This window comes from Lonchura striata, chromosome 21, assembly GCF_046129695.1.
Source record: "Lonchura striata isolate bLonStr1 chromosome 21, bLonStr1.mat, whole genome shotgun sequence".
NCBI lineage: Eukaryota > Metazoa > Chordata > Aves > Passeriformes > Estrildidae > Lonchura > Lonchura striata.
The window spans coordinates 1278589-1299107 of NC_134623.1; the positions used below are offsets into that span (position 1 = coordinate 1278589).

Below are 20519 nucleotides of genomic sequence, written 5' to 3' on the forward strand. Positions count from 1 at the left end.
GTTCGGGGGCACTAAGCCGGGCTCGGGCCGGGTCCCGGGGCCGGGCCGGAGTTCGGTTCGGGGCTGGGCAGGGGTCACTAAGCCGGACTCGGGCCGGGGCTCGGACCGGGTCCCGGGGCCGGCTCGGGGGCACTAAGCCGCTCTCGGACCGGCTCGGGGCCGGTTCGGGGTCACTAAGCCGGGCTCGGGCCGGGACCCGGGGCCGGTTCCGGGGCACTAAGCCGGGCTCGGGCCGGGACCCGGGGCCGGTTCCGGGGCACTAAGCCGGGCTCGGACCGGCTCGGGGTCACTAAGACGGGCTCGGGCCGGGCCCCGGGGCCGGTTCGGGGGCACTAAGCCGCTCTCGGACCGGCTCGGGGCCGGTTCGGGGGCACTAAGCCGCTCTCGGACCGGCTCGGGGCCGGTTCGCGGCCGTACCTCGGACCCTCGGCCGCCCCTCACCGGACCGTCCTCACGCAGCCCTGCTGGGCGGGCACCCCCGCCGCCCAATGGGCGCCCGCCATTCACATCTCGGCGCTGCTGATTGGAGCGTTAAGGGTCCCCAGGGGATGATTGGCACCTGCGAGGGCCAATCGCCGGGCAATAAAAGGCAGAGGCGGGAAGGGCCGGACGGTCCCGGGGGTCCCGGACCGGTCTCGGGGGTCCCGGGCCGGTCTCGGGGGTCCCGGGCCGGTCTCGGGGGTCCCGGGCAGATCGCAGCTCCCGCAGCACCGTGCGAGGCCATGAAGCGACAATAAACTCTCCCCACGCGTTCCCTTCCCCAGCACACACCGGGCTTTATTGGGGGTGGGGACCCCCGGGGACAGGACCCCTCCCCAAAAGGAGGGGAGCCCCGGGGACGGGACCCCTCCCTAAAAGGAGGGGACCCCCGGGGTCAGACGTCCAGGCGGCACATGGGGCTGTCGTAGACCATCTGCAGGTTGACACGGTGCCCCACCAGCTCCCGGATGTTGTTGATGCCGTATTTGATCATGGTGGGTCTGGGGGGGAAGGTGAGATTTGGGGGGTCAGGGGGTGGGATGGGCCCACATTGGGGTCCCCCCCCGCAGGTGAACCCCCCCACTCACCGCTCCAGCGACAGCCCCCAGGCGATGACGGAGACGTTCTCGGGGAGCCCCATGGGCAGCAGCAGCTCGGGGCGGAAGACCCCCGAGTTTCCCACCTCCACCCACTTCTTCAGCCCTGGGGGGCGAGGGGGGCAGACGAGGATCAGCACCCACAGACCCCCTCCCCATATCAGAACCCCACAGCGCTCCCCCCGCTCCAGGGGAGCTCAAGGTCATCCCCAGACCCCCAGCTCTAAGAGAAAACCCCCCCAAGACCCCCCTGCTCCAAGTGGGGACCCCCCCTCACCCTCGTGGTAGCTGAACACCTCCATGCTGGGCTCCGTGTAGGGGTTGTAGGCAGGTTTGAAACGCAGCTGGGAGATGCCTGGGGGGCACACGGGGGGTCAGGGGGGCACACGGGGGGTCCGAGGGGTCCCCCCCAGTGCCCCCCGTGTACCCAGCTTGGTGAAGAACTGCCGGAGGATGCCCATGAGGTGGCCCAGGGTGAGCCCCCGGTCGGCCACCAGCCCCTCGACCTGGTGGAACTCGGCCAAGTGCGTCGCGTCCAGGCTCTCGTTGCGGAACACGCGGTCGATGGAGAAATATTTCACGGGGGCGAACTTCTCCTGGGGTGTGGGAGGGGAGATACACGGGGATGATGGGGGGCAGCTGGGACCCCCAGACTGCCCCACAACTGCTCTGATCCTCCTCAAGCTGCTCCGAGCTTCCTGAGCCCCCAACAACGCTGAGCCTCCTAAACCGATCTGAGCCCCCCGAATCCCACCCGCACCCAAAACCCACTAATCCCCCCCAAAAAATCCCTCTGTTCCCCCTCGTGGGAACCCCCCCAGACCCTGCCTGGGCTCCCAAAGCCCCTCAGACCCTCCCCAAGCCCCCAGACCTGCCGTGCCAGCTGGAACAGGGCGCGGGCGCTGGCTGACGTGGTGTGGGTCCTCAGCAGGTTCTTCCGCGCCTCCTCCACCTTCCACTCATACCTGTACCTGGGGGGGGGGCCAAAAAGGGGCTTCAGAGGGGTGGGGGACACACACGGGACCCCCCTGAATCGCCCCCCAGGGTCGGGGTCTCACCCCTGTGAGCCGTAGCCTCCCTGCGAGTGCACCTTCTTCACCTTGGAGTAGTAGCCAGGGGGCAACTGGGGGGCTTCAGCGGGGTCTGGGGGGGGCAAAAAGGTGAGGGGGGGGGCCTGGAGGGCTTTGAGGGGTGTTTGTGGGGGCTCAGGGGAGCTTGTCAGAGGGGTCTGGGGGATCAGAGGGATGTGGGGGATCAGAGGGGTGTGGGGCAGTGTTGCGGGGCTGTGGGGGGCTTGTCAGAGGGGTATGGGGGATCAGGGGGGTGTGGGGCAGGGCTGGGGGGCTGTGGGGGATCAGAGGGGTGTGGGGCAGGGCTGGGGGGCTGAGGGGGGTTCAGAGGGATGTGGGGGATCAGAGGGGTGTGGGGCAGGGCTGGGGGGTTCAGAGGGGTCCCAGGGGGGTCAGCAGGTCCCCGTGCCCCCCAGCACCCACCCAGCAGGAAGAAGGTGTCGTGCTGGTCACGCGCCGGGTGCTGCTGGGGCTGGAAGAGCGCGTCGAAATTCCAGAAGGAGCTCTCCACAAAATTCTTCGTGGGCATCTCCGTGAACCTGGCGGGGCCCCCCCATGATCCAGAACCCCGAGTACACAAAGTGAGGCCCTGGGGGGCTGCCGGGGAAGGGGCTGGGGCCCCCTCTGAACCCCCATTTGTGCCCCCCAAGGCCGCAGCAGATCGACAACGACGAGCGCAGCCCCGACCCCCTCCCTGCTCCACTCCTCCGACAGCTTTGGGGTCTGAGGGGGGGTCCCCAGGAGCTGCAGGTGAAGCCCCCACAGGTGAATCAGGCCCCCCGGCCCTCCGCTCACCCCATCTCCAGGAAGATCTGGCGCAGCTCCGAGCGCACCTTGAGCAGGGGGTGCAGGTGGCCGCAGGCGGGGGGCAGCCCCAGCGAGGAGAAGTTGTAGGGTTTGAAGGGCAGCTGGCGCCAGGAGCCCCTGCAGGACGGGCCAGGGGGTCACTGCAGGGCTGGGGAGGGGCCTGGGGGCTCGAGGAGGGTCCTGGGGGCTCAGGGAGGGTCTTGGAGGGTCAGGGAGGGTCCTGGGGGGGTCAGGGAAGGTCCTTGGGGCTCAGGGAGGGTCCTGGGAGGGGTCAGGGAGGGTCCTGGGGGGTCAGGGAGGGTCCTGGGAGGTCAGGGAAGGTCCTGGGAGGTCGGGGAGGGTCCTGGGGGGTCGGGGAGGCTCGGGGAGGGATGGGTGTCGCCTACGTGGCGATCATCTCCGGGGTCAGCTCCGTCTCCGGCCGCGCCACCTCCGTGCTGAAGGCGCTGCCCTTGCGGATCCAGTAGGATTTGAGGGTCCTGGGGGAGGGCAGTGAGAGCATCGGTGACCCCCCATCTCCTCGTTAATTAGCGCTAATTTCATTAAAGGTCGGCTTCACGGCGTTTTTATTTAATGCTTCGCCCGCAGGAGTTTGACACAGTTTAATTGGGTTGTTAGATCGCTGAGGTTTTAATTTCGCTGGGGTTAACCGTGACAAACTTCAGTTAAAAAAAAACCCACAAAGGTTTAAAAATGGGGTCGGTGAGGCCCCAAAAACCTGTTAGACTGGACACTGCCAGCCTGACAAAAGCACAACGAAAGGCTCAAAGAGCGTGGACAGAAACGAAAACTGATAAATCAACAACCCCTAATCTAATTAATGAGTGAGACTGTGAAATTTGGAAGTAATTAATTGGCTCTGCCCCACTCACACTTCCAGGAGCAGCTTCCTCCTCTTGAGCTCGGCGCGCTCCCGCTCGGGCAGGGCGCCCCCGGCCCTCACCTGGCCCAGGTGCTCCTGCACCGTGTCCTGCACCGAGGGCACCTGGGGGGCACGGGGCTGGCAGACCCCTCCCCAAATACTCCTGACCCCCAGGGACCCCCGTTTGTCACCCCCGAGGACCCCCACCCATTCACCCCCAGCCTGCTCCCGGCTTCCAGGGATCCCCCCCGCCCCCCGCGGGACATCCCCGGGAATCAGAGACCCCCAGACCCCTCCTCAGGACAACCAGAGACCCCCAGACCCCTCCTCAAGGCACCCCCTGCTCCCAGTGACCCCCAGTCACCCCACCTTGGGCCACTCCCGCCTCCCGGGGACCTCCGTGCCCCCTCCCCGGGGCACTCCCGCCTCCCGGGGACCCCCGCCCGTTCCCCCGGGCCACTCACGGCGCGGAGCACGCGTGGGCCTCCGGCCGCTCCCTTATCCAGCCGCACCCACTTGTTGGCCATGGCCTTGCTGAAGCCCAAGGAGCCCCCGGGCAGCTTCTGCGAGGACACAGCAGCCGTGAGCAGCGCGACGACCGCCGGTGCCGGTACCGCCCCCCGCCCCGGTGCCCCCGGTACCCACCACGGCCTCGCCCTGCGGCAGCCCCTCCTCGGGGATGCTCCGGAACAGCCGCACCTCGGGGCTGCCGTCCCGCAGCACCTCCTCGCCCTCGGCGCTCAGCTCCCATCGTGTGGCCGTCCTCGCCTCCGCCTCGATCACCTGCACCGGCACCGGGGCGGGGGGTCAGCACCGCCCGGTACCGGCGCCCGGGGCTCCCCCCGCGCCGCGGCGGCCGCACCTCGCCCAGCGCCTGCAGGCTCTTGACGGCGCCCACGAGCGCCTGGTGGTCGACGCCGAGCTGGGCGGCGGCCTCGAGGCTGCAGAGCCCCGCGGCAGCGCCGGGCTGGCCCAGCCGCTGCAGCAGTCGCTCCGCCACGCTGGGCGCCATGGCCGGAAGTGAGCCCGGAGAACCGGAAGTTCCGTACGGCGCCGGCAAAGCGCCTCGCTGCGGGCGCCATCTTGGGAGTGGCGCAGAGCCCCGTGCGGAGCGTGGTGGGCGCCATGTTGGGTGTGGCGCGTGCGCGTGTGGGGGGGTCACGCAGGTGGCTGCGGGGGGGCGCAGTGACGTCAGGAAGTTGCAAAATGACGTCACGCTGTCCACCGCGGAGCCCAGCCGGGCTGATATGGCCCAGGGGTTCCTTAGAGCAGCCCCCGGCCCGGGTCCACCATCCTTGCGATCACACCTGCCGCGACCCCACTTAATCCATGACATCACCCCCGCGTCGCGGCGCTGTGTGAAGGGAAAGGCGAGCAGGAGGCCGCCCTACCCCGCGTGCGCCTTGCTCCCTCCCCATATTCCCGATTTCCCCTTAAATTCCCTCCCTCCCACCTCCGCTGCCGGGCCTGTCCCTTTAAGAGCGCGCGCCCCACGTGACCCCCAGAGCGAGGCGGGCGGGGGGGGGCGTCTCCCTCCGAACGCGTGGTCGCTCCTCATTGGCCACCGCGCTCAGCCAATGGGAAGCGGCCATCTGGGACGCCAACGTTCGGGGGCGCCGTCGCCGGCGGCGGGCGGGCGGGCGGCCAATGGGAGAGGGCCGCGCGCGGCCTCGGGCCAATGGCAGGGCGGCGGAGGCAGGGCGAGGGGCGGCGGGAGTATAAAAGGCGGCGGCACCTCCTCCCCCCTCCGCAGTGCCGGGCGGCGCCGGGCCGGGACGGACGGAGCGAGTGTTCCTAAACCCCCTCCCCCGCCAGCCATGAGCCCCCTCGGCGTCCTCGGCCCCGTCCTGTTCGGAGCCCTCCTGGCGGCCGCCGGCCCCACCCAGTTCTTCCGCGAGGAGTTCGGGGATGGAGGTGAGGGAGGGGCCGGGAGGGGGTCGCTGAGGGCGGGGCCTGAGGGGGGGGGGCTTTTGAGGTGAAGGGGTTGAGGGGGGGCGGTGCCTGGGGAGTCTGAGGGGAGTCTGAGGGGGAGGCAGGAGGCTGGGAGGGCCCTCTTGTGTCTTGTGAGGGGAGAGAATGGAGAGACCTTCCCGTCTTTTCTGAAGGGAGAATTAGGGGATCCTCTTGTGGTCTGTGAGGGGAGGGAATGGGAGCACCCCGTGTGACTTGTAAGGCGAGAAAGGAGGGAGCCTGTTGTGTTTTGTGAAGGGAGAGAATTCAGTGACCGCCCCCCCCCTCACCGTGTTCTGAGAGGGGAAAATGGAGTGATCCCGCTGTGTTCTTTAAAGAAATAATGGGGGGGACTGATCTGTGTTCTGTGAGGGGAACAGAACAGAATGGGGGCACTCTGCTGTGGTCTCTGAGGGAAACGAGGAGGGGATCCTCGGGTGTTGTGTGAGGGCAGAGAATGTGGAACGTGCTGCTCCCTGAGGTGACAGGGCGTGCAGGAGCCACTCCTCAGGTGTGGGCAGCGAGTGGGAGTCAGGGCAGGCAGGACGAAGCTGCTGAGGAATCCCTGAGCCAGCAAGGGTCACTGGAGGGACAGGCTGAGGGGGCTCAGCCTCAGCAGAGCAGGTGGACAAGAGAGAAAAGAGCAGGAAAAAGGCTCGTGAGGAACGCAGCAGCCACATGGAGAGGGTTCCTGGCGGGTGGGGGGACTCAGCTTTCCTCTGCGAGCCTAAAACCATCCAGCAAAGAGACCCTGCCCCAAGCCCTGAGCTGGGCGGGCAGGAGGGCTTTGGGGGTGCTGATCCTGCCCCCTCACAGACGCCTGGACCCGCCGGTGGGTGGAATCCAAGCACAAACCCGACTACGGCCGCTTCGTCCTCACCGCCGGCAAGTTCTACGGCGACGCCGAGAAGGACAAAGGTGAGCCGGGGAGCACGGCAGGCGGAGGGGGAAAGACCTCGAGGCTGGGGTTTTCTCCCCCTTCCCCAACCACGCCCCACGTCCCGCAGGGATCCAAACGAGCCAGGACGCCCGGTTCTACGCGCTGTCGTCGCGCTTCGAGCCCTTCAGCAACCGCGACAAGACGCTGGTGGTGCAGTTCACTGTCAAGCATGAGCAGAACATCGACTGTGGCGGCGGCTACGTCAAGCTCTTCCCGGCCAGCCTCAGCCAGGAGGACATGCACGGCGACTCCGAGTACAACATCATGTTTGGTGGGTGTCCCCCAAGCCCCCCAGGGTGGTCTCAGCCCCTTTCCCTGACCCTGAGTCTCCCCCTCGCCCCCCAGCCCCCTTGGGGTGGTCTTTTCCCTAGCACCATGTCCCCCCAGCCCCCCAGGGTGGTCTCAGCCCCTTTCTCTGACCCCATTGCCCCCCCTTTGCCCCTCAGCCCCTTTCCGTGACCCTGTGTCCCCCCCAGCCCCAGTGAGACAGAGTAAAAAATGTAATAAAATAGAAATATATTTAGCGTAACGTGAAATCAGCAAAATAAATATGTATGAGCCTATTACTAAATTTTATGCTTGTAGAAATTAGTCAGGGTTATAAAAAAGGATCAGGAGTTCCACGGGTTCACATGTCCATTGAAAAGTGATGAGTCCCCACATGCATCCACAGCACTGTAAATAAATATACTTTTGCCTACAAATCTTTGTTAAAATGGTGAAATTTAATTTTTCTCCATGTTTCGCCAGGCCCCGACATCTGCGGCCCCGGCACCAAGAAGGTGCACGTGATTTTTAACTACAAAGGGAAGAACGTGCTGATCAATAAGGACATTCGCTGCAAGGTGGGTCTGGGGGCTTTTGGGGGTGGGGGGTCCTGCTGTCCCCTGCTGTGTAGGGTCGGGGGGGGGGTCTGCAGCCCTGCTGAGCCCCCCCTGTGCCCCCCAGGACGACGAATTCACCCACCTGTACACGCTGGTGGTGCGGCCGGACAACACCTACGAGGTGAAGATCGACAACGCCCGCGTGGAGTCGGGGAGCCTGGAGGAGGATTGGGATTTCCTGCCCCCCAAAAAGATCAAAGACCCCGAGGCCAAGAAACCTGAGGACTGGGATGAGCGGGCCAAGATCGATGACCCCGAGGACACCAAACCTGAGGTGGGGAGGGGGCTTGGAGGGGCTTTTGGGGGGGGATTGGAGGGGTTTTAGGGAGGAACCTGGGGGGTCTCCAGGAGATTTGGGGGGGTGTTGTGAAAAGGTCCTGGAAGGATTAGGGGGAGAATGGGGGGGACTGGGTGAGAGGTGGGGAGGCGAGGGTGGTCCTGGGGAGCCACAGCAGCCCCCTGAGCCCCCCAACCCACCCCCCTTGCAGGACTGGGACAAACCCGAGCACATCCCGGACCCCGACGCCAAGAAACCGGAGGATTGGGACGAGGAGATGGACGGGGAGTGGGAGCCCCCCGTGATCCAGAACCCCGAGTACAAGGTGAGGCCTGGGGGGGCTGCTGCGGTGTTGGGGGGCTGCTGGGGGAGGGGCTGAGCCCCCTCTGAGCCCCAACTTGTGCCCCCCACCAGGGCGAGTGGAGGCCGCAGCAGATCGACAACCCCGACTACAAGGGCAAGTGGGTGCACCCTGAGATCGACAACCCCGAGTACAGCCCCGACCCCCTGCTCTACTCCTACGACAGCTTCGGGGTCATCGGCCTCGACCTCTGGCAGGTGAGGGGGGGTCCCCAGGAGGGGTCTCGGGGGGTCCCCAGGAGCTGCAGGACCCCCCCTGACTGCCCCGTGCCCACAGGTGAAGTCAGGCACCATCTTCGACAACTTCCTGATCACGGACGACGAGAAACTGGCGGAGGAGATCGGGAACGAGACCTGGGGGGCCACCAAGGTAAGGGGGGGACAATGAGACCTGGGGGGGTCACCAAGGTGCGGGAGGGACAATGACACCTAGGGGGCCACCAACGAGACCTGGGGGGCCACCAAGGTACCGAGGGGATGAGTCCTGGGGGCCACCAATGAGACCTGGGGGGCCATCAAGGTACGGGGAGGACGAGCCCCCCACGACCCCCGTGACCTCCCCGCCGCCTCCCGCAGGACGCAGAGAGGAAGATGAAGGAGCAGCAGGACGAGGAGCAGCGGAAGAAGCAGGAGGAGGAGGAGAAGCAGCAGAAGGAAGAGGAAGGGGATGATGAGGGCGACGAGGAGGAGGAGGATGAGGACGAGCCCGAGGCCGAGCCCGAGGAGGCGGAGGCGGCCCCGCGGGACGAGCTGTGAGGGCCCCGCGGCGGGCCCCGTTCTGTCTCTGTGAGACCTGGACTCTTTTCTATGGGCGCCGGCACCGAACCGGCACGGCCGGCACCGAACCGGCACGGCCGGCACCGAACCGGCACCGAACCGGCACCGGGCGCCCTGCGGGGCGAGGACTCAGGACCAGCGCCGGGGGTGGGGAGGGATCGGAGAGGGGTGGGAGGGGTGGGGAAAGCACCGGCGGTGTCGCACGGGACTGTACGGGGGGTGTCGTGATCCGGTTTCTATTAAATTAACGACGGTCCCGCCGCCGTTTCGCTCCTCGTTGTTTCCTCCTTGTTCCCCGCCCGCGCCATGTTGTGGCCGCCGCCATTTTGTGCCGGCGCCGCGTCACGTGATCGGGGGCGGGAACGAGACCCGCGCGGGTTTTTCCCGCGTCACGTGACAGCGGAAACTCCATTGCCCCCGCCCCGTTTTTTTTTCCCCGCGGGAGCGTGGCGCGCGCGCGGGCGCGCCGTGACGCACTTCCGGCGCCGCGGCGGAAGCGGCGGGGCCGCCTCTAAGATGGCGGCGGCGTGAGTTGCATGTTGTTGTCGTGGGGCCGCCGGGAGGAGCCGCCGCCGCCGCCCCGCGCCCGTCCCGCCATGGCCGTCACCGTCACGCTCAAGACGCTGCAGCAGCAAACCTTCAAGATCCGCATGGAGCCGCACGAGACGGTGAGGACGCGCCCGGGGGCCGGGGATGGGCACGGAGCCCGCCCCCCCCCACATCCCCCCCCGAGCCCTCACGCCGCGGGGCCGGAGCCTCCCGGGGCTTCCTTGAGGTGCGGGGGGACACCGAGGGGCGGCCCCGTGTGCCCCCCGCCCGTTCGGGTGCGGATGGCACCGGCAGGGGCGGCTCCGTGCGCCCCCGGTTCTGGGGGGGGGTCTCGGCTCTTTTTTGGGGAGGGGTCTGCGTGTCCCCGATGTGAGGAGAGCGAGGGGCGGCACCCGGGGAGCTCCATGTGCCCCCAGTCCCCAATTTGGGGAGGGGGCTTCGTGTTCCCTCAATTCTCATTTTGGGGAGGGGGCTCCGTGTGCCCCCAACTCTCATTTTGGGGAGGGGGCTCCGTGTCCCTCCAATCCCCATTTGGGGAGGGGGCTCCGTATCCCTCTAGTTCTCATTTTGGGGAGGGGGCTCCATGTTCTCTCAATTCTCTTTTTGGGGCGGGGGCTCCGTGTTCCCCCAATCCCCATTTTGGGGAGGGGGCTCCGTGTCCCTCTAGTTCTCATTTTGGGGAGGGGGCTCCGTGTGCCCCCAGTTCTCATCCCTGGGGGGGGGCCTCTGTGTCCCCTATTTTTGGGGGGCTCCCTGCTATTATTCGCCCCCAGACCCCCCCACTTTGGGGGAGCTTAGACCCCCGTGGGAAGGGCAATTTTTTTCGGGGCGTTTCTTCCACAATATTTGGGGCTTGGGGGGGGCAGTTTTGGGGTGCCCTGAGCCCCCGGGGTGCTGTTTCAGGGTGCAGTTTTGGGGAGCCTTTTGGGGTGCCCTGAGCCCCTGGGGAGCAGTTTTGGGGTGCAGTTTTGGGGTGCCCTGAGCCCCTGGGGGGCGGTTATGGGGTGCCCTGAGCCTGTGGGGGGCCCCGAGGTGCAGTTTTGGGGTGCAGTTTTGAGAGCCCTCTTGGGGAGCAGTTTTTGGGAGCCGTTTCGGGAGCTGTTTTGGGGTGCAGTTCTGGGAACCGTTTCGGGATGCAGTTTTGGGAGCCGTTTTGGGGTACAGTTCTTGGGAGCAGTTTCAGGGTGCCCTGAGTCTCCGGAGTGCAGTTTTGGGGTGCAGTTTTGGGAGCCCTTTTGGGGTGCAGTGTTTGGGAGCCGTTTCGTGGTACCATTTCGGGGTGCCGTTTTTGGGAGCTGTTTTGGGGTGCAGTTTTTGGAAGCAGTTTCAGGGTGCCGTTTTTGGGAGCTATTTTTGGGAGCAGTTTCAGGGTGCTGTTTCGGGATGCTGTTTTTGGGAGCCGTTTCGGGGTGCAGTTTCAGGGTGCCGTTTTTGGGAGCCATTTTGGGATGCAGTTTTGGGGTGAAGTTTTTGGGAGCCGTTTTGTGGGACCGTTTCAGGGTACCGTTTTGGGAGCCGTTTTTGGGATCTGTTTCAGGGTGAAGTTTTTGGGACCTGTTTTGTGGTACCGTTTTGGGTGCTGTTTTTGGGAGCCGTTTTGGGGTGCTGTTTTTGGGAGTTGTTTCGTGGTACCATTTTGGGAGCCATTTCGGGGTGCCGTTTTTGGGAGCCGTTTTGGGATGCAGTTTCGGGGTGCAGTTTCGGGGAGCCCTGAGGCCCTGGGGTGCAGTTTCGAGGTGCCATTTCAGGGTGCAGTTTCGGGGTGCAGTTTTGGGGAGCTGTTTCAGGGTGCCCTGAGCCCCCGGGGTGCAGTTTTGGGGTGCTCTGGGAGCCCCTGGGATGTCGTTTCGGGGTGCAGTTTCGGGAGCCACTTCAGGGTGCACTTTTGGGGTGCCATTTCGTGGTACCATTTCAGGATGCCATTTTTGGGAGCCGTTTCGGGAGCAGATTTTGGGGAGCTGTCTCATGGTACCGTTTTGGGAGCTGTTTCGGGAGCAGTTTTTGGGGAGCTGTTTCATGGTACCGTTTGGGGAGCCGTTTTCGAGAGCAGTTTTTGGGGAGCTGTTTCATGGTACCGTTTTGGGAGCTGTTTTCGGGAGCAGTTTTTGGGGAGCTGTTTCCTGGTACCATTTTGGGAGCCGTTTTCGGGAGCAGATTTTGGGGAGCTGTTTCATGGTACCGTTTTGGGAGCCGTTTCGGGAGCAGTTTTTGGGGAGCTGTTTCATGGTACCATTTTGGGAGCCGTTTTCGGGAGCAGATTTTGGGGAGCTGTTTCCTGGTACCATTTTGGGAGCCGTTTTCGGGAGCAGATTTTGGGGAGCTGTTTCATGGTACCGTTTTGGGAGCCGTTTCGGGAGCAGTTTTTGGGGAGCTGTTTCATGGTACCGTTTTGGGAGCTGTTTCAGGAGCAGATTTTGGGGAGCTGTTTCATGGTACCGTTTTGGGAGCCGTTTCAGGAGCAGTTTCGGGGTGCTGTTTCTGGAGCTGTTTTGGGTGCCATTTTTTGGGGCGCAGGTGCGGGCGCTGAAGGAGAAGATCGAGGCCGAGAAGGGCAGCGAGGCGTTCCCCGTGGCCGGGCAGAAGCTCATCTACGCCGGCAAGATCCTGAGCGACGACGTCCCCATCCGCGAGTACCGCATCGACGAGAAGAACTTCGTGGTGGTCATGGTCACCAAGGTGGGGGGCCCTGGGTGGGGCCTGAGGGGTCTGGGGGCCGTTTGGGGGGACCCGGAACCATTTGGGGGTCCCTGTGTGGGGCCTGAGGGGTCCTGGGGAGGGATTTGGGGGTCCCTGTGTGGGGTCTGAGTCTGGGGGCCGTTTGGGGGGACCCGGAGCCATTTGGGGGTCCCTGTGTAGGGTCTGAGGGGTCTGGGGGCTGTTTGGGGGAAGCCTGAGGGGTCCTTGGGAGGGATTTGGGGGTCCCTGGGAGGGATTTGGGGTCCCTGTGTGGGACCTGAGGGGTCCTGGGGAGGGATTTGGGGGTCCTTGGGTGGGGTTTGAGGGGTCCTGGGGAGGGATTTGGGGGTCCCTGGGTGGGGTTTGGAGTGTCTGAGAGGTCTCAGGGCCGTTTGGGGGAACCCTGAGGGGTCTTTGGGGAGGAATTTTGGGGTCCCTGTGTGGGGTTTGAGGGGTCCTGGGAAGGGATTTGGGGTCCCTGTGTGGGGTCTGGGGGAACCCTGAGGGGTTTCTGGGGAGGAATTTGGGGGTCCCGAAGCCCTTGGTGGTGGGGGAGGCGTTTGGGGGGAGGTCTCAGGTGGCTCTGGGGGGACTCGGGGCTCCCCCAGAGTGTGGGGTGGGGGTCCCAGGGGATCCCCAAGCCCCCCTTTCCCCCTGCCCAGGCCAAGTCGGCGCTGGGCTCGGCAGCCCCCGAGGCTGGAGCCCCCTCGGAGCCCCCCGCAGCCCCCCCGGGGCCCCCCCCGGCCGCCGACGCCGCCCCCCCACCCCCGGCCGCGCCCAGCGAGGAGACCCCGGCCCAGGACCCCCCTGCCCTGCCCCTGCCTGAGCCTGCGGCGGGGTAAGGGGGCAGGAGAGGGTTTGGGGGGGCAGGAGGGGGTTTGGGGGGTGCAGGAGGGGGTTTGGGGGGGCAGGAGCAGGTTTGGGGGGTCGGGAATGGGGTTGGGGGGGCAGGAAGGGGTTTGGGGGGGTTAGGTAAGGATTTGGGGGGGTCAGGAATGGGTTTGGGGAGAGGTTTGGGGGGGCAGGTGGGGGTTTGGGGGATCGGGAAAGGGTTTGGGAGGGCAGGAGGGGGTTTGGGGGGTCGGGAAGGGGTTTGGGGGGTGCAGGAGGGGGTTTGGGGGGGTCAGGAAAGGATTTGGGGAGGGGCAGGAATGGGTTTGGGGGGCAGGAAGGGGTTTCAGGGGAGGTGTGGGGGGTCAGGAAAGGATTTGGGGGGGTCAGGAATTCAGGAATGGTTTGGAGGGGCAGGAATGGGTTTGGGGGGAGGTTTGCGGGGTTAGGAAAGGATTTGGGGGGGTCAGGAAAGCATTTGGGGGCTCAGGAAAGGATTTGGGGGGGGGCAGGAACAGGTTTGGGGGGTCAGGAAGGGGTTTGGGGGGGTCAGGAAAGGATTTTGGGGGGTCTGGGGTATATTTAAGGGACAGGAGGGGAAATTTGTAGGGGTGGGGGTCATTGCTTTGGCATTTAAGGGGGAGGGACAGGAGAGTTTTGGGGGCAGATGCAGGGGGTGGGGGGGGTCACAGGGGTTTGGTGGGGGTCACAGGGGTTTTGGGGGGGTCACAGGGGTTTGGGGGCTCCCCTGGATTGTTTCTCCCTTGTCTCGGCAGCTCCGTTCCCCCTCCGGGCAGCTCTGGGCGCTCGGCCGACGCCGCCTCCACCCTTGGTGGGTCCTGGGGTGGAGTTTGGGGGTTCTGGATGGGGGGAGTTGGGGGGTCTTGGGGGGATTTGGGGGGACAGGGGGCTGTAACGGGGGGGCTGAGATTTGGGGACGTCGCTGTGAGACAAAAACAGAACATTTGGGGTGCCCCACTTTCGAGAAAAGGAGGGGTTTGGGGCTGGGGGGGCGGGGCAGTACCTGGACATGTTTTTTGGGCGGTTTTGGGGTGGGGGAGGCCCCGGGGGTCCCTCCCCGCTGACGGGGGTCCCGCAGTGACGGGCTCGGAGTACGAGACGATGCTGGCCGAGATCGTGTCCATGGGCTACGAGCGGGAGCGCGTGGTGGCCGCGCTCAGGGCCAGCTACAACAACCCCCACCGTGCCGTGGAGTACCTGCTGACGGTGAGGGGGGCTTTGGGGTGGCTTCGAGAGGGTTTGGGGTGGCTTTGGGGGGCTTTGGAGTGGTTTGGAGGGGGATTGGGGTGGCTTTGGGGGGCTTTGGAGTGGTTTGGGGAGGGTTCAGGGGGTGTTTGGGGTGGGGGAGAGGGGATTTGGGGTAGTTTGAGGTGGGTTTGGGGAAGATTGGAGGGGTTTGGGGTGGGGAACAGGGGGTTTGGGGGGAGTTGGGGCGGTTTGGGGAGGGTTCGGGGGGTTTGGGGTGGAGGAGAGGGTGTTTGGGGTGGCTTTGGGGGGCTTTGGGGATGGTCTGGGGTTGGTTGGAGGGTTTGGGGTGGGGGAGAGGGGGTTTGGGGGGAGTTAGGGTGGTTTGGGGAGAGTTTGGAGGGGGTTTGGGATGGGTTTGGGGAGGATTCAGAGAGTTTGGGGTGGCTTTTGGGGGGTTTGGGGAAGATTGGGAAGGTTTGGGGTGGGTGAGAGGGGGTTTGGGGAGGGTCTGGGGTGGTTGCAGGGTTTGGGGTGGGGGTTCAGGGGAGTTCCAGCTGCAGTAATTGCATTTGGGGGTCCAGGCTGGGGGTCCTGGGGGTGCTGCTGACCCCCCCCGTCCCCCCCAGGGCATCCCCGGCAGCCCCGAGCCCGAGCGCCCCCCGGTGCAGGAGTCCCGTCCCCCGGAGCAGCCCCCGCCCGAAGGTCGGTGGGCGTGGTGGGTGGGGGGGCCACACCCTCCGAGGCTCCGCCCCCTCATTGGGTGGAGCTGGGCACTCGTTAATTATCTCAGTAATCATTGGAGGTGTCCTCTGGGTGAACTATGCTAATTTATGGGTGTGGTCTGGGGTAAACCACACCCATTTCATGGTGCTTAAGCCACACCCATTTTTGGGTGTGGTCCAGATAAACCACATTTGTTTTTACAAGCTCTAAGCCACGTACACTTTTTGGGGTGTGGTCCAGATAAACCACACCTGTTTTTACAGTACCTACGTCACACCCATTTTTGGGTGTGGTCCAGATAAACCACATTTGTTTTTACCGTATCTAAGCCACACCCATTTTTGGGGGGTGTGGTCCAGGTAAGACACACCTGTTTTTACAGTACCTACGTCACACCCATTTTTGGGTGTGGTCCAGGTAAGCCACTCCCTTTTTTAAAGTTCTCTAAAACACACCTATTTTGGGGTGTGGTCCAGATAAACCACACCTGTTTTTACAGTACCTACGTCACACCCATTTTTGGGTGTGGTCCAGGTGAGCCACACCCATTTAGGGGCGTGGCCTGCGATGCTGCAGGGTGTCTGCACGGCCCCGCCCCATCCAGGTGTGGTGGTGGGAGGTGAGATGGGCGTGGCCTGACCCTGCCCCGCCCCCAGGTGAGAACCCGCTGGAGTTCCTGCGGGAGCAGCCGCAGTTCCAGAACATGCGCCAGGTGATCCAGCAGAACCCGGCGCTGCTCCCGGCGCTGCTGCAGCAGCTGGGCCAGGAGAACCCCCAGCTGCTCCAGGTAACCCCCAAAAATCCCCAGAGACCCCCCGAAATCCCTCCAGAGCCCACCTGGGCTGAGCACACACCCCAAAATCCCCCCAGAGCCAACCTGGGCTGAGCACACACCCCAAAATCTCCCCAGAGCCAACCTGGGCTGAGCACACACCCCAAAATCCCCCCAGAGCCCACCTGGGCTGAGCACACACCCCAGAATCCCCCTAGACCCAACCTGGGCTCAGCACACAGCCTCTGTACCCCCAAAATGCCCTCAGACCCACCTGGTCTGAGCACACACCCCAAGATCTGCCCAAAATCCCACCTGGGCTGAGTTCACAGCCCTTTTTTCCCCCCAAAATCCCACCTGAGCTGAGCACACAGCCCTTTTTTCCCCCCCAAAACCCCACCTGAGCTGAGCACACAGCCCTTTTTCCCCTCCAAAACCCCACCTGGGCTGAGCACACACCCTTTATTCCCCCAAAACCCCACCTGAGCTGAGCACACACCCTTTATTCCCCCAAAACCCCACCTGAGCTGAGCACACAGCCCTTTTTCCCCTCCAAAATCCCACGTGGGCTGAGCAGACCCCCCAAAATCCCCGCAGCAAATCAGCCAGCACCAGGAGCAGTTCATCCAGATGCTGAACGAGCCGCTGGGCGAGCTGGGCGAGCTGGAGGGGGAGGTGGGCGCCATCGGGGACGAGTCCCCCCAGATGAATTACATCCAGGTGACCCCGCAGGAGAAAGAAGCCATAGAGAGGGTGAGCGGGGAGATTTTGGGGTTTTGGGGGGAGGAACGGCAGGGCCGTGATTAGCAGTCGGTGTTAATTAACGCTGATGGGAAATGGGGTTAATGGGAAATGGGGTTGTTGGAGGCGGGGGTAGGAGGTGGCAGCAGTGGGATGAAGGAAGAGGACAGGAGATGGGATCAGTGGGATCCAAAATTAATGGGGTCAGGAGATAGGATCAATGGGATCCAGGGTTAATGGGGACAGGAGATGGGGTCAGTGGGATCCAAAATTAATTGGGTCAGGAGGTGCCACCAGTGGGATCCAGGGTTAATGGGGACAGGAGATGGGATCAGTGGGATGAAGGGTTAATGGGATCACAGGGTGCCAGCAGTGGGATCCAAGATTAACAGGATCAGAAGATGGCATCAGCAGGGCCCGGGGTTAGTGGGGTCAGGCTCAGAGTTAACGGTGTTGGGACCCGGGGTTAACGGGCTCAGAGGCCGCTCTGGGGGTCCAGGCCCCACTTTGGGGGTCCAGGCCCCACTTTGGGGGTCCAAGCCCCTCTCTGGGGGTCCGGGCTCCACTTTAGGGGTCTAGGCCCCACTTTGGGGGTCCGGGCCCCGCTGTGGGGGTCCAGGCCCCGCTGTGGGGGTGCAGGGGCTGTTGTGGGGGTCCAAGCCCCACTTTGGGGGTCCAGGCCCCGCTGTGGGGGTGCAGGGGCTGCTGTGGGGGTCCAAGCCCCACTTTGGGGGTCCAGGCCCCACTTTGGGGGTCCAAGCCCCACTTTGGGGGTCTGGGCCCCGCTCTGACCCCCGCCCCCAGCTGAAGGCGCTGGGCTTTCCCGAGAGCCTGGTGATCCAGGCCTACTTCGCCTGCGAGAAGAACGAGAACCTGGCGGCCAATTTCCTGCTCAGCCAGAACTTCGACGACGACTGAGGGACCCCCGGGCCTCCCCCCGCCCTGGGGGGCTCCTTCTGCCTCCGGGGGGTCCCCCCACGCCCGTGTGGGGATGGTGGGGGGGGGTTGGGATGGATCCAGGGCACCCCCAGCCCTGCCCCCACCCTGGGAGCAGGGGGAGCCCCTCGCTGCCCTGGGGTGGGGGGTCTCAGCACCCGCTTTCTCCTGGCCTCCCCCTCCCCAAAAACCGACCCCCCCTCCCTGTCAGGCCCCGGGGATGGGAGGGTGGGGGAGGGGGGCGGTGCCGCAGAACAACCAAAAGTGGCGGCAAAGAGATTAAATGCAGAGTTTTAAACCCATTCCGGACTGGCTCCTTCCCTGCGGGGGGGTCACGGGATATCACCGGGCGGGCCGGGGGGGGTCAGGAGGTCGCCCCGGTGGGTTTGGGGGGGGTCTCGTCGCTCTCAGGGGCTGCCCCGGGGAGCGGCCGCGCGGCCGCCGCCGCCTCAGCCGCGGCCAGGGCGCTCCGGGCGGCCTCCTCGCGCTCCTGCCGCCGCCGCCGCTTCTCCTCACGCCGCCGCTGCCGCTCCAGCTCGTCCAGCAGCTCCTGGGCCCGGGCCGATGCGCGGGCGGGGGTCCCGGGCCGCGGGAGCCCCCCCAGCCCCGCCTCGGCCAGCAGCCGCTGCCGCCGCGCCGCGTCCGCCCGCGCCCGCTCCCGCGCCGCCTCGCGCTCCCGGCGCCACGCGGCCACGCGGGCCGGCATCGCCGCCAGGCTGCGCGCCACCAGCTCCTGCCTGCGGTGGGCAAGCGCGGGTGGCACCGGGACACCAGTACCGGGACACGGCACAGGGACACCGGCACCGCGTCACCGGTACGGGTGGGTGGCACCAGGACACTGGTACCGGGACACGGCACAGGGACACTGGTACCGGGACACGGCACAGGGACACCGGTACCAGGACACGGCACAGGGACACCAGTATGGGGACACGGCACAGGGACATCGGCACCGGGACACCGGCACTGGGACATGGCACCGGAATACGGCACCGGGACACGGTGCAGGGACACCAGTACAGGGACACGGTACCGGGACACGGCACATGGACACCGGCACCGGGACACTGGTACGGGTGGGTGGCACAGGGACACCGGCACCGGGACACGGCACAGGGACACCGGCACCGGGACACCGGTACGGGTGGGTGGCACCGGGACACCGGTACCAGGACACGGCACAGGGACACCGGTACGGGGACACGGCACAGGGACACCGGCACTGGGACACCGGTACGGGAGGGTGGCACTGGGACACCGGTACGGGGACACGGCACAGAGACACTGGTACAGGGACACCAGCACTGGGACATGGCACCGGAATACGGCACCGGGACACCGGTACGGGGACATGGCACCGGAATACGGCACCGGGACACGGTGCAGGGACACCAGTACAGGAACACGGTACCGGGACATGGCACAGGGACACGGTGCAGGGACACCAGTACAGGGACACCAGTATGGGGACATGGCACCAGGACACCGGTATTGGGACACAGCACAGGGACACCGGTACAGGGACATGGCACCGGGACACTGGCACCAGGACACCGGTATGGGGATACCAGCAGCAGGACATGGCACACGTGGGTGGCACCGGGACACAGCACCAGGACACAGCATGGGGTCACTGGCACTGGGACACCGGTACAGGGACACTGGCACACGTGGGGATGGCACCCGGACATGGCACAGGGACAGCGGGACAGGGATACCAGCACGGGGACACGGCACACGTGGGGGTGGTACCGGGACATGGCAACGGGGATACCGGCACCGGGACACCGGGAGCCCAGCCCCAAACCCGGCCTGATTCTCCCGGTACCGCCTGGCGATCCTTGCCAGACTTAACGGGCCCAGTGCTCCCAGTTCATCCCAGTCCCTTCCCAGTTCATCCCAGTCCCACTCCCGGTGCTCCCAGTTTATCCCATCCCATGCCCGGTGCTCCCAGTCCCATTCCCGGGGCTCCCGGTCCCACTCCCGGTGCTCCCAGTTCATCCCAGTGCCACTCCCGGTGCTCCCAGTCCCACTCCCGGTGCTCCCAGTTCATCGCAGTCCCACTCCCGGTGCTCCCAGTTCATCCCAGTCCATTCCCGGTGCTCCAGCCCCACCTCTCCGTTCTCCGCCGCGCCTCCTCCCGCTCCCGCTGCTCCAGCCGGGCCTCCACCTCCCGGAGCGGCGGGTCCCACTCGCGCTCCTCCGCCTCCGCCTCCCGCAGCTGCTCCGGGCTCGGCCAGAGCCGCTCCGCCGCCACCCCCGACGCCTCCCCGAGCCGCCCGAACCGCCGCGCGGCCGCCCGCAGGTCTCCGGGATCGGCAGGGGCCGGGCCCGGGCGGCGGCGCAGCGGATCCGCCCGGTAGGGCCGCGCCGGGACCGGAACCGTCACCGGGAGCCGGGCCCGGGCCGGGCCCAGCGCCAGCAGCGCCCGCCGCAAGGGCGCCGCCATCTTGGGCGCGCGCCGGAAGTGACGTCAGGCGGCCGAAGGCGCGGGGATCCCGTGGGGGCGGGGCCAGTTCTGGGGCGTGTCAGTGGGCGTGGCCACGTGGCTGGGGGCGGAGCCAGGGCGACGGTCCCGGGGAGTCCCGGCGGGTCCCGGGGGGTCCCGGGGGGTCCCGGGAGGTCCCGGGGCCTTCCGGGAGCGGCTCAGCCCCGGGGGAGTTCAGGGGACCCCGAGGGGGCCCGGGGGGGTCTCGGAGAGCAGCGTCCGGGGGGGCTCGGTGGGACCGGGGAGCACCGGGGGCTCGTCCCGGGGGTCCCGGCAGGGTTTGGGGGACCCCCGCGGGGGAATGCGGCTCCTCCGGGGCGCAGCTGCCGCCCCGGAACGGCAGCGGGGGGGGGCCGGGGGCGCGCTGCCAGCGACCCTCGGCTCCTCCCCGTGGGGTGGGGGGGCTGGGCTGGGGGCGGACCCCCCTAAACCCCCCCCAAACCCCCCCAAACCTTTTCAGCCGCCGCCAAGCCCGGGGCCGCTGCCAAGCGCCGGGCGCCGTTAACCCCTCCGTGCCCGCCGCCCGCCCCCCGGTCGCCCCCCATCACCGGGAACCCCCGCCCATCACCGGGACCCCCGCACCAACACCAC

At 65.9% G+C, this 20519-nt stretch overlaps 4 protein-coding genes across 4 annotated transcripts; 2 read left to right on the forward strand and 2 right to left on the reverse strand.

Moving 5' to 3' along the window:
- Window positions 1-751: 751 nt before the first annotated feature.
- FARSA (phenylalanyl-tRNA synthetase subunit alpha) lies at window positions 752-4836 on the reverse strand. The gene is made up of 13 exons (XM_077787727.1): window positions 4678-4836; window positions 4461-4598; window positions 4280-4378; window positions 3826-3938; window positions 3340-3432; window positions 2942-3070; window positions 2570-2685; window positions 2135-2219; window positions 1948-2047; window positions 1504-1672; window positions 1354-1431; window positions 1068-1182; window positions 752-980 (listed from the first exon to the last, which is right to left on the reverse strand). The coding sequence occupies exons 1-13, from the start codon at window positions 4825-4827 to the stop codon at window positions 875-877; spliced, it is 1491 nt and encodes a 496-aa protein (XP_077643853.1). The 5' UTR covers window positions 4828-4836; the 3' UTR covers window positions 752-874.
- Window positions 4837-5574: 738 nt separating this feature from the next.
- Window positions 5575-9088, forward strand: CALR (calreticulin). Its single transcript, XM_021550361.3, has 9 exons — window positions 5575-5729; window positions 6582-6683; window positions 6773-6976; window positions 7456-7550; window positions 7654-7863; window positions 8078-8191; window positions 8281-8424; window positions 8504-8596; window positions 8803-9088. Exons 1-9 carry the CDS (start codon window positions 5633-5635, stop codon window positions 8980-8982), a joined length of 1239 nt encoding a protein of 412 aa, XP_021406036.2. The 5' UTR covers window positions 5575-5632; the 3' UTR covers window positions 8983-9088.
- A 404-nt stretch (window positions 9089-9492) lies between these two features.
- On the forward strand, window positions 9493-17742 carry RAD23A (RAD23 nucleotide excision repair protein A). The gene is made up of 9 exons (XM_077787733.1): window positions 9493-9671; window positions 12067-12228; window positions 12891-13066; window positions 13836-13891; window positions 14159-14286; window positions 14895-14970; window positions 15648-15778; window positions 16361-16516; window positions 17309-17742. Exons 1-9 carry the CDS (start codon window positions 9540-9542, stop codon window positions 17420-17422), a joined length of 1131 nt encoding a protein of 376 aa, XP_077643859.1. The 5' UTR covers window positions 9493-9539; the 3' UTR covers window positions 17423-17742.
- GADD45GIP1 (GADD45G interacting protein 1) lies at window positions 17716-19889 on the reverse strand. Its single transcript, XM_077787664.1, has 2 exons — window positions 19555-19889; window positions 17716-18177 (listed from the first exon to the last, which is right to left on the reverse strand). The coding sequence occupies exons 1-2, from the start codon at window positions 19887-19889 to the stop codon at window positions 17805-17807; spliced, it is 708 nt and encodes a 235-aa protein (XP_077643790.1). The 3' UTR covers window positions 17716-17804.
- Between the last annotated feature and the right edge of the window lie 630 nt (window positions 19890-20519).

Excerpts from the sequence above, each read along its gene's own strand:
- FARSA (XM_077787727.1), bottom strand. The coding sequence starts at position 4,827 with ATGGCGCCCAGCGTGGCGGAGCGACTGCTGCAGCGGCTGGGCCAGCCC. Across the intron at positions 3,939-4,279 it reads GCCCACGCGTGCTCCGCGCC|GTGCCCTCGGTGCAGGACAC; the intron begins GTGAGTGGCCCG and ends CGTGCCCCCCAG. Across the intron at positions 1,673-1,947 it reads TGTTCCAGCTGGCACGGCAG|GAGAAGTTCGCCCCCGTGAA; the intron begins GTCTGGGGGCTT and ends CCCACACCCCAG.
- CALR (XM_021550361.3), top strand. The coding sequence starts at position 5,633 with ATGAGCCCCCTCGGCGTCCTCGGCCCCGTCCTGTTCGGAGCCCTCCTG. Across the intron at positions 5,730-6,581 it reads CGAGGAGTTCGGGGATGGAG|ACGCCTGGACCCGCCGGTGG; the intron begins GTGAGGGAGGGG and ends GCCCCCTCACAG. Across the intron at positions 8,192-8,280 it reads TCCAGAACCCCGAGTACAAG|GGCGAGTGGAGGCCGCAGCA; the intron begins GTGAGGCCTGGG and ends GCCCCCCACCAG.
- RAD23A (XM_077787733.1), top strand. The coding sequence starts at position 9,540 with ATGTTGTTGTCGTGGGGCCGCCGGGAGGAGCCGCCGCCGCCGCCCCGC. Across the intron at positions 13,067-13,835 it reads CTGCCTGAGCCTGCGGCGGG|CTCCGTTCCCCCTCCGGGCA; the intron begins GTAAGGGGGCAG and ends TTGTCTCGGCAG. Across the intron at positions 13,892-14,158 it reads CGACGCCGCCTCCACCCTTG|TGACGGGCTCGGAGTACGAG; the intron begins GTGGGTCCTGGG and ends GGGGTCCCGCAG.
- GADD45GIP1 (XM_077787664.1), bottom strand. The coding sequence starts at position 19,889 with ATGGCGGCGCCCTTGCGGCGGGCGCTGCTGGCGCTGGGCCCGGCCCGG. Across the intron at positions 18,178-19,554 it reads GCGCGGCGGAGAACGGAGAG|GCAGGAGCTGGTGGCGCGCA; the intron begins GTGGGGCTGGAG and ends TGCCCACCGCAG.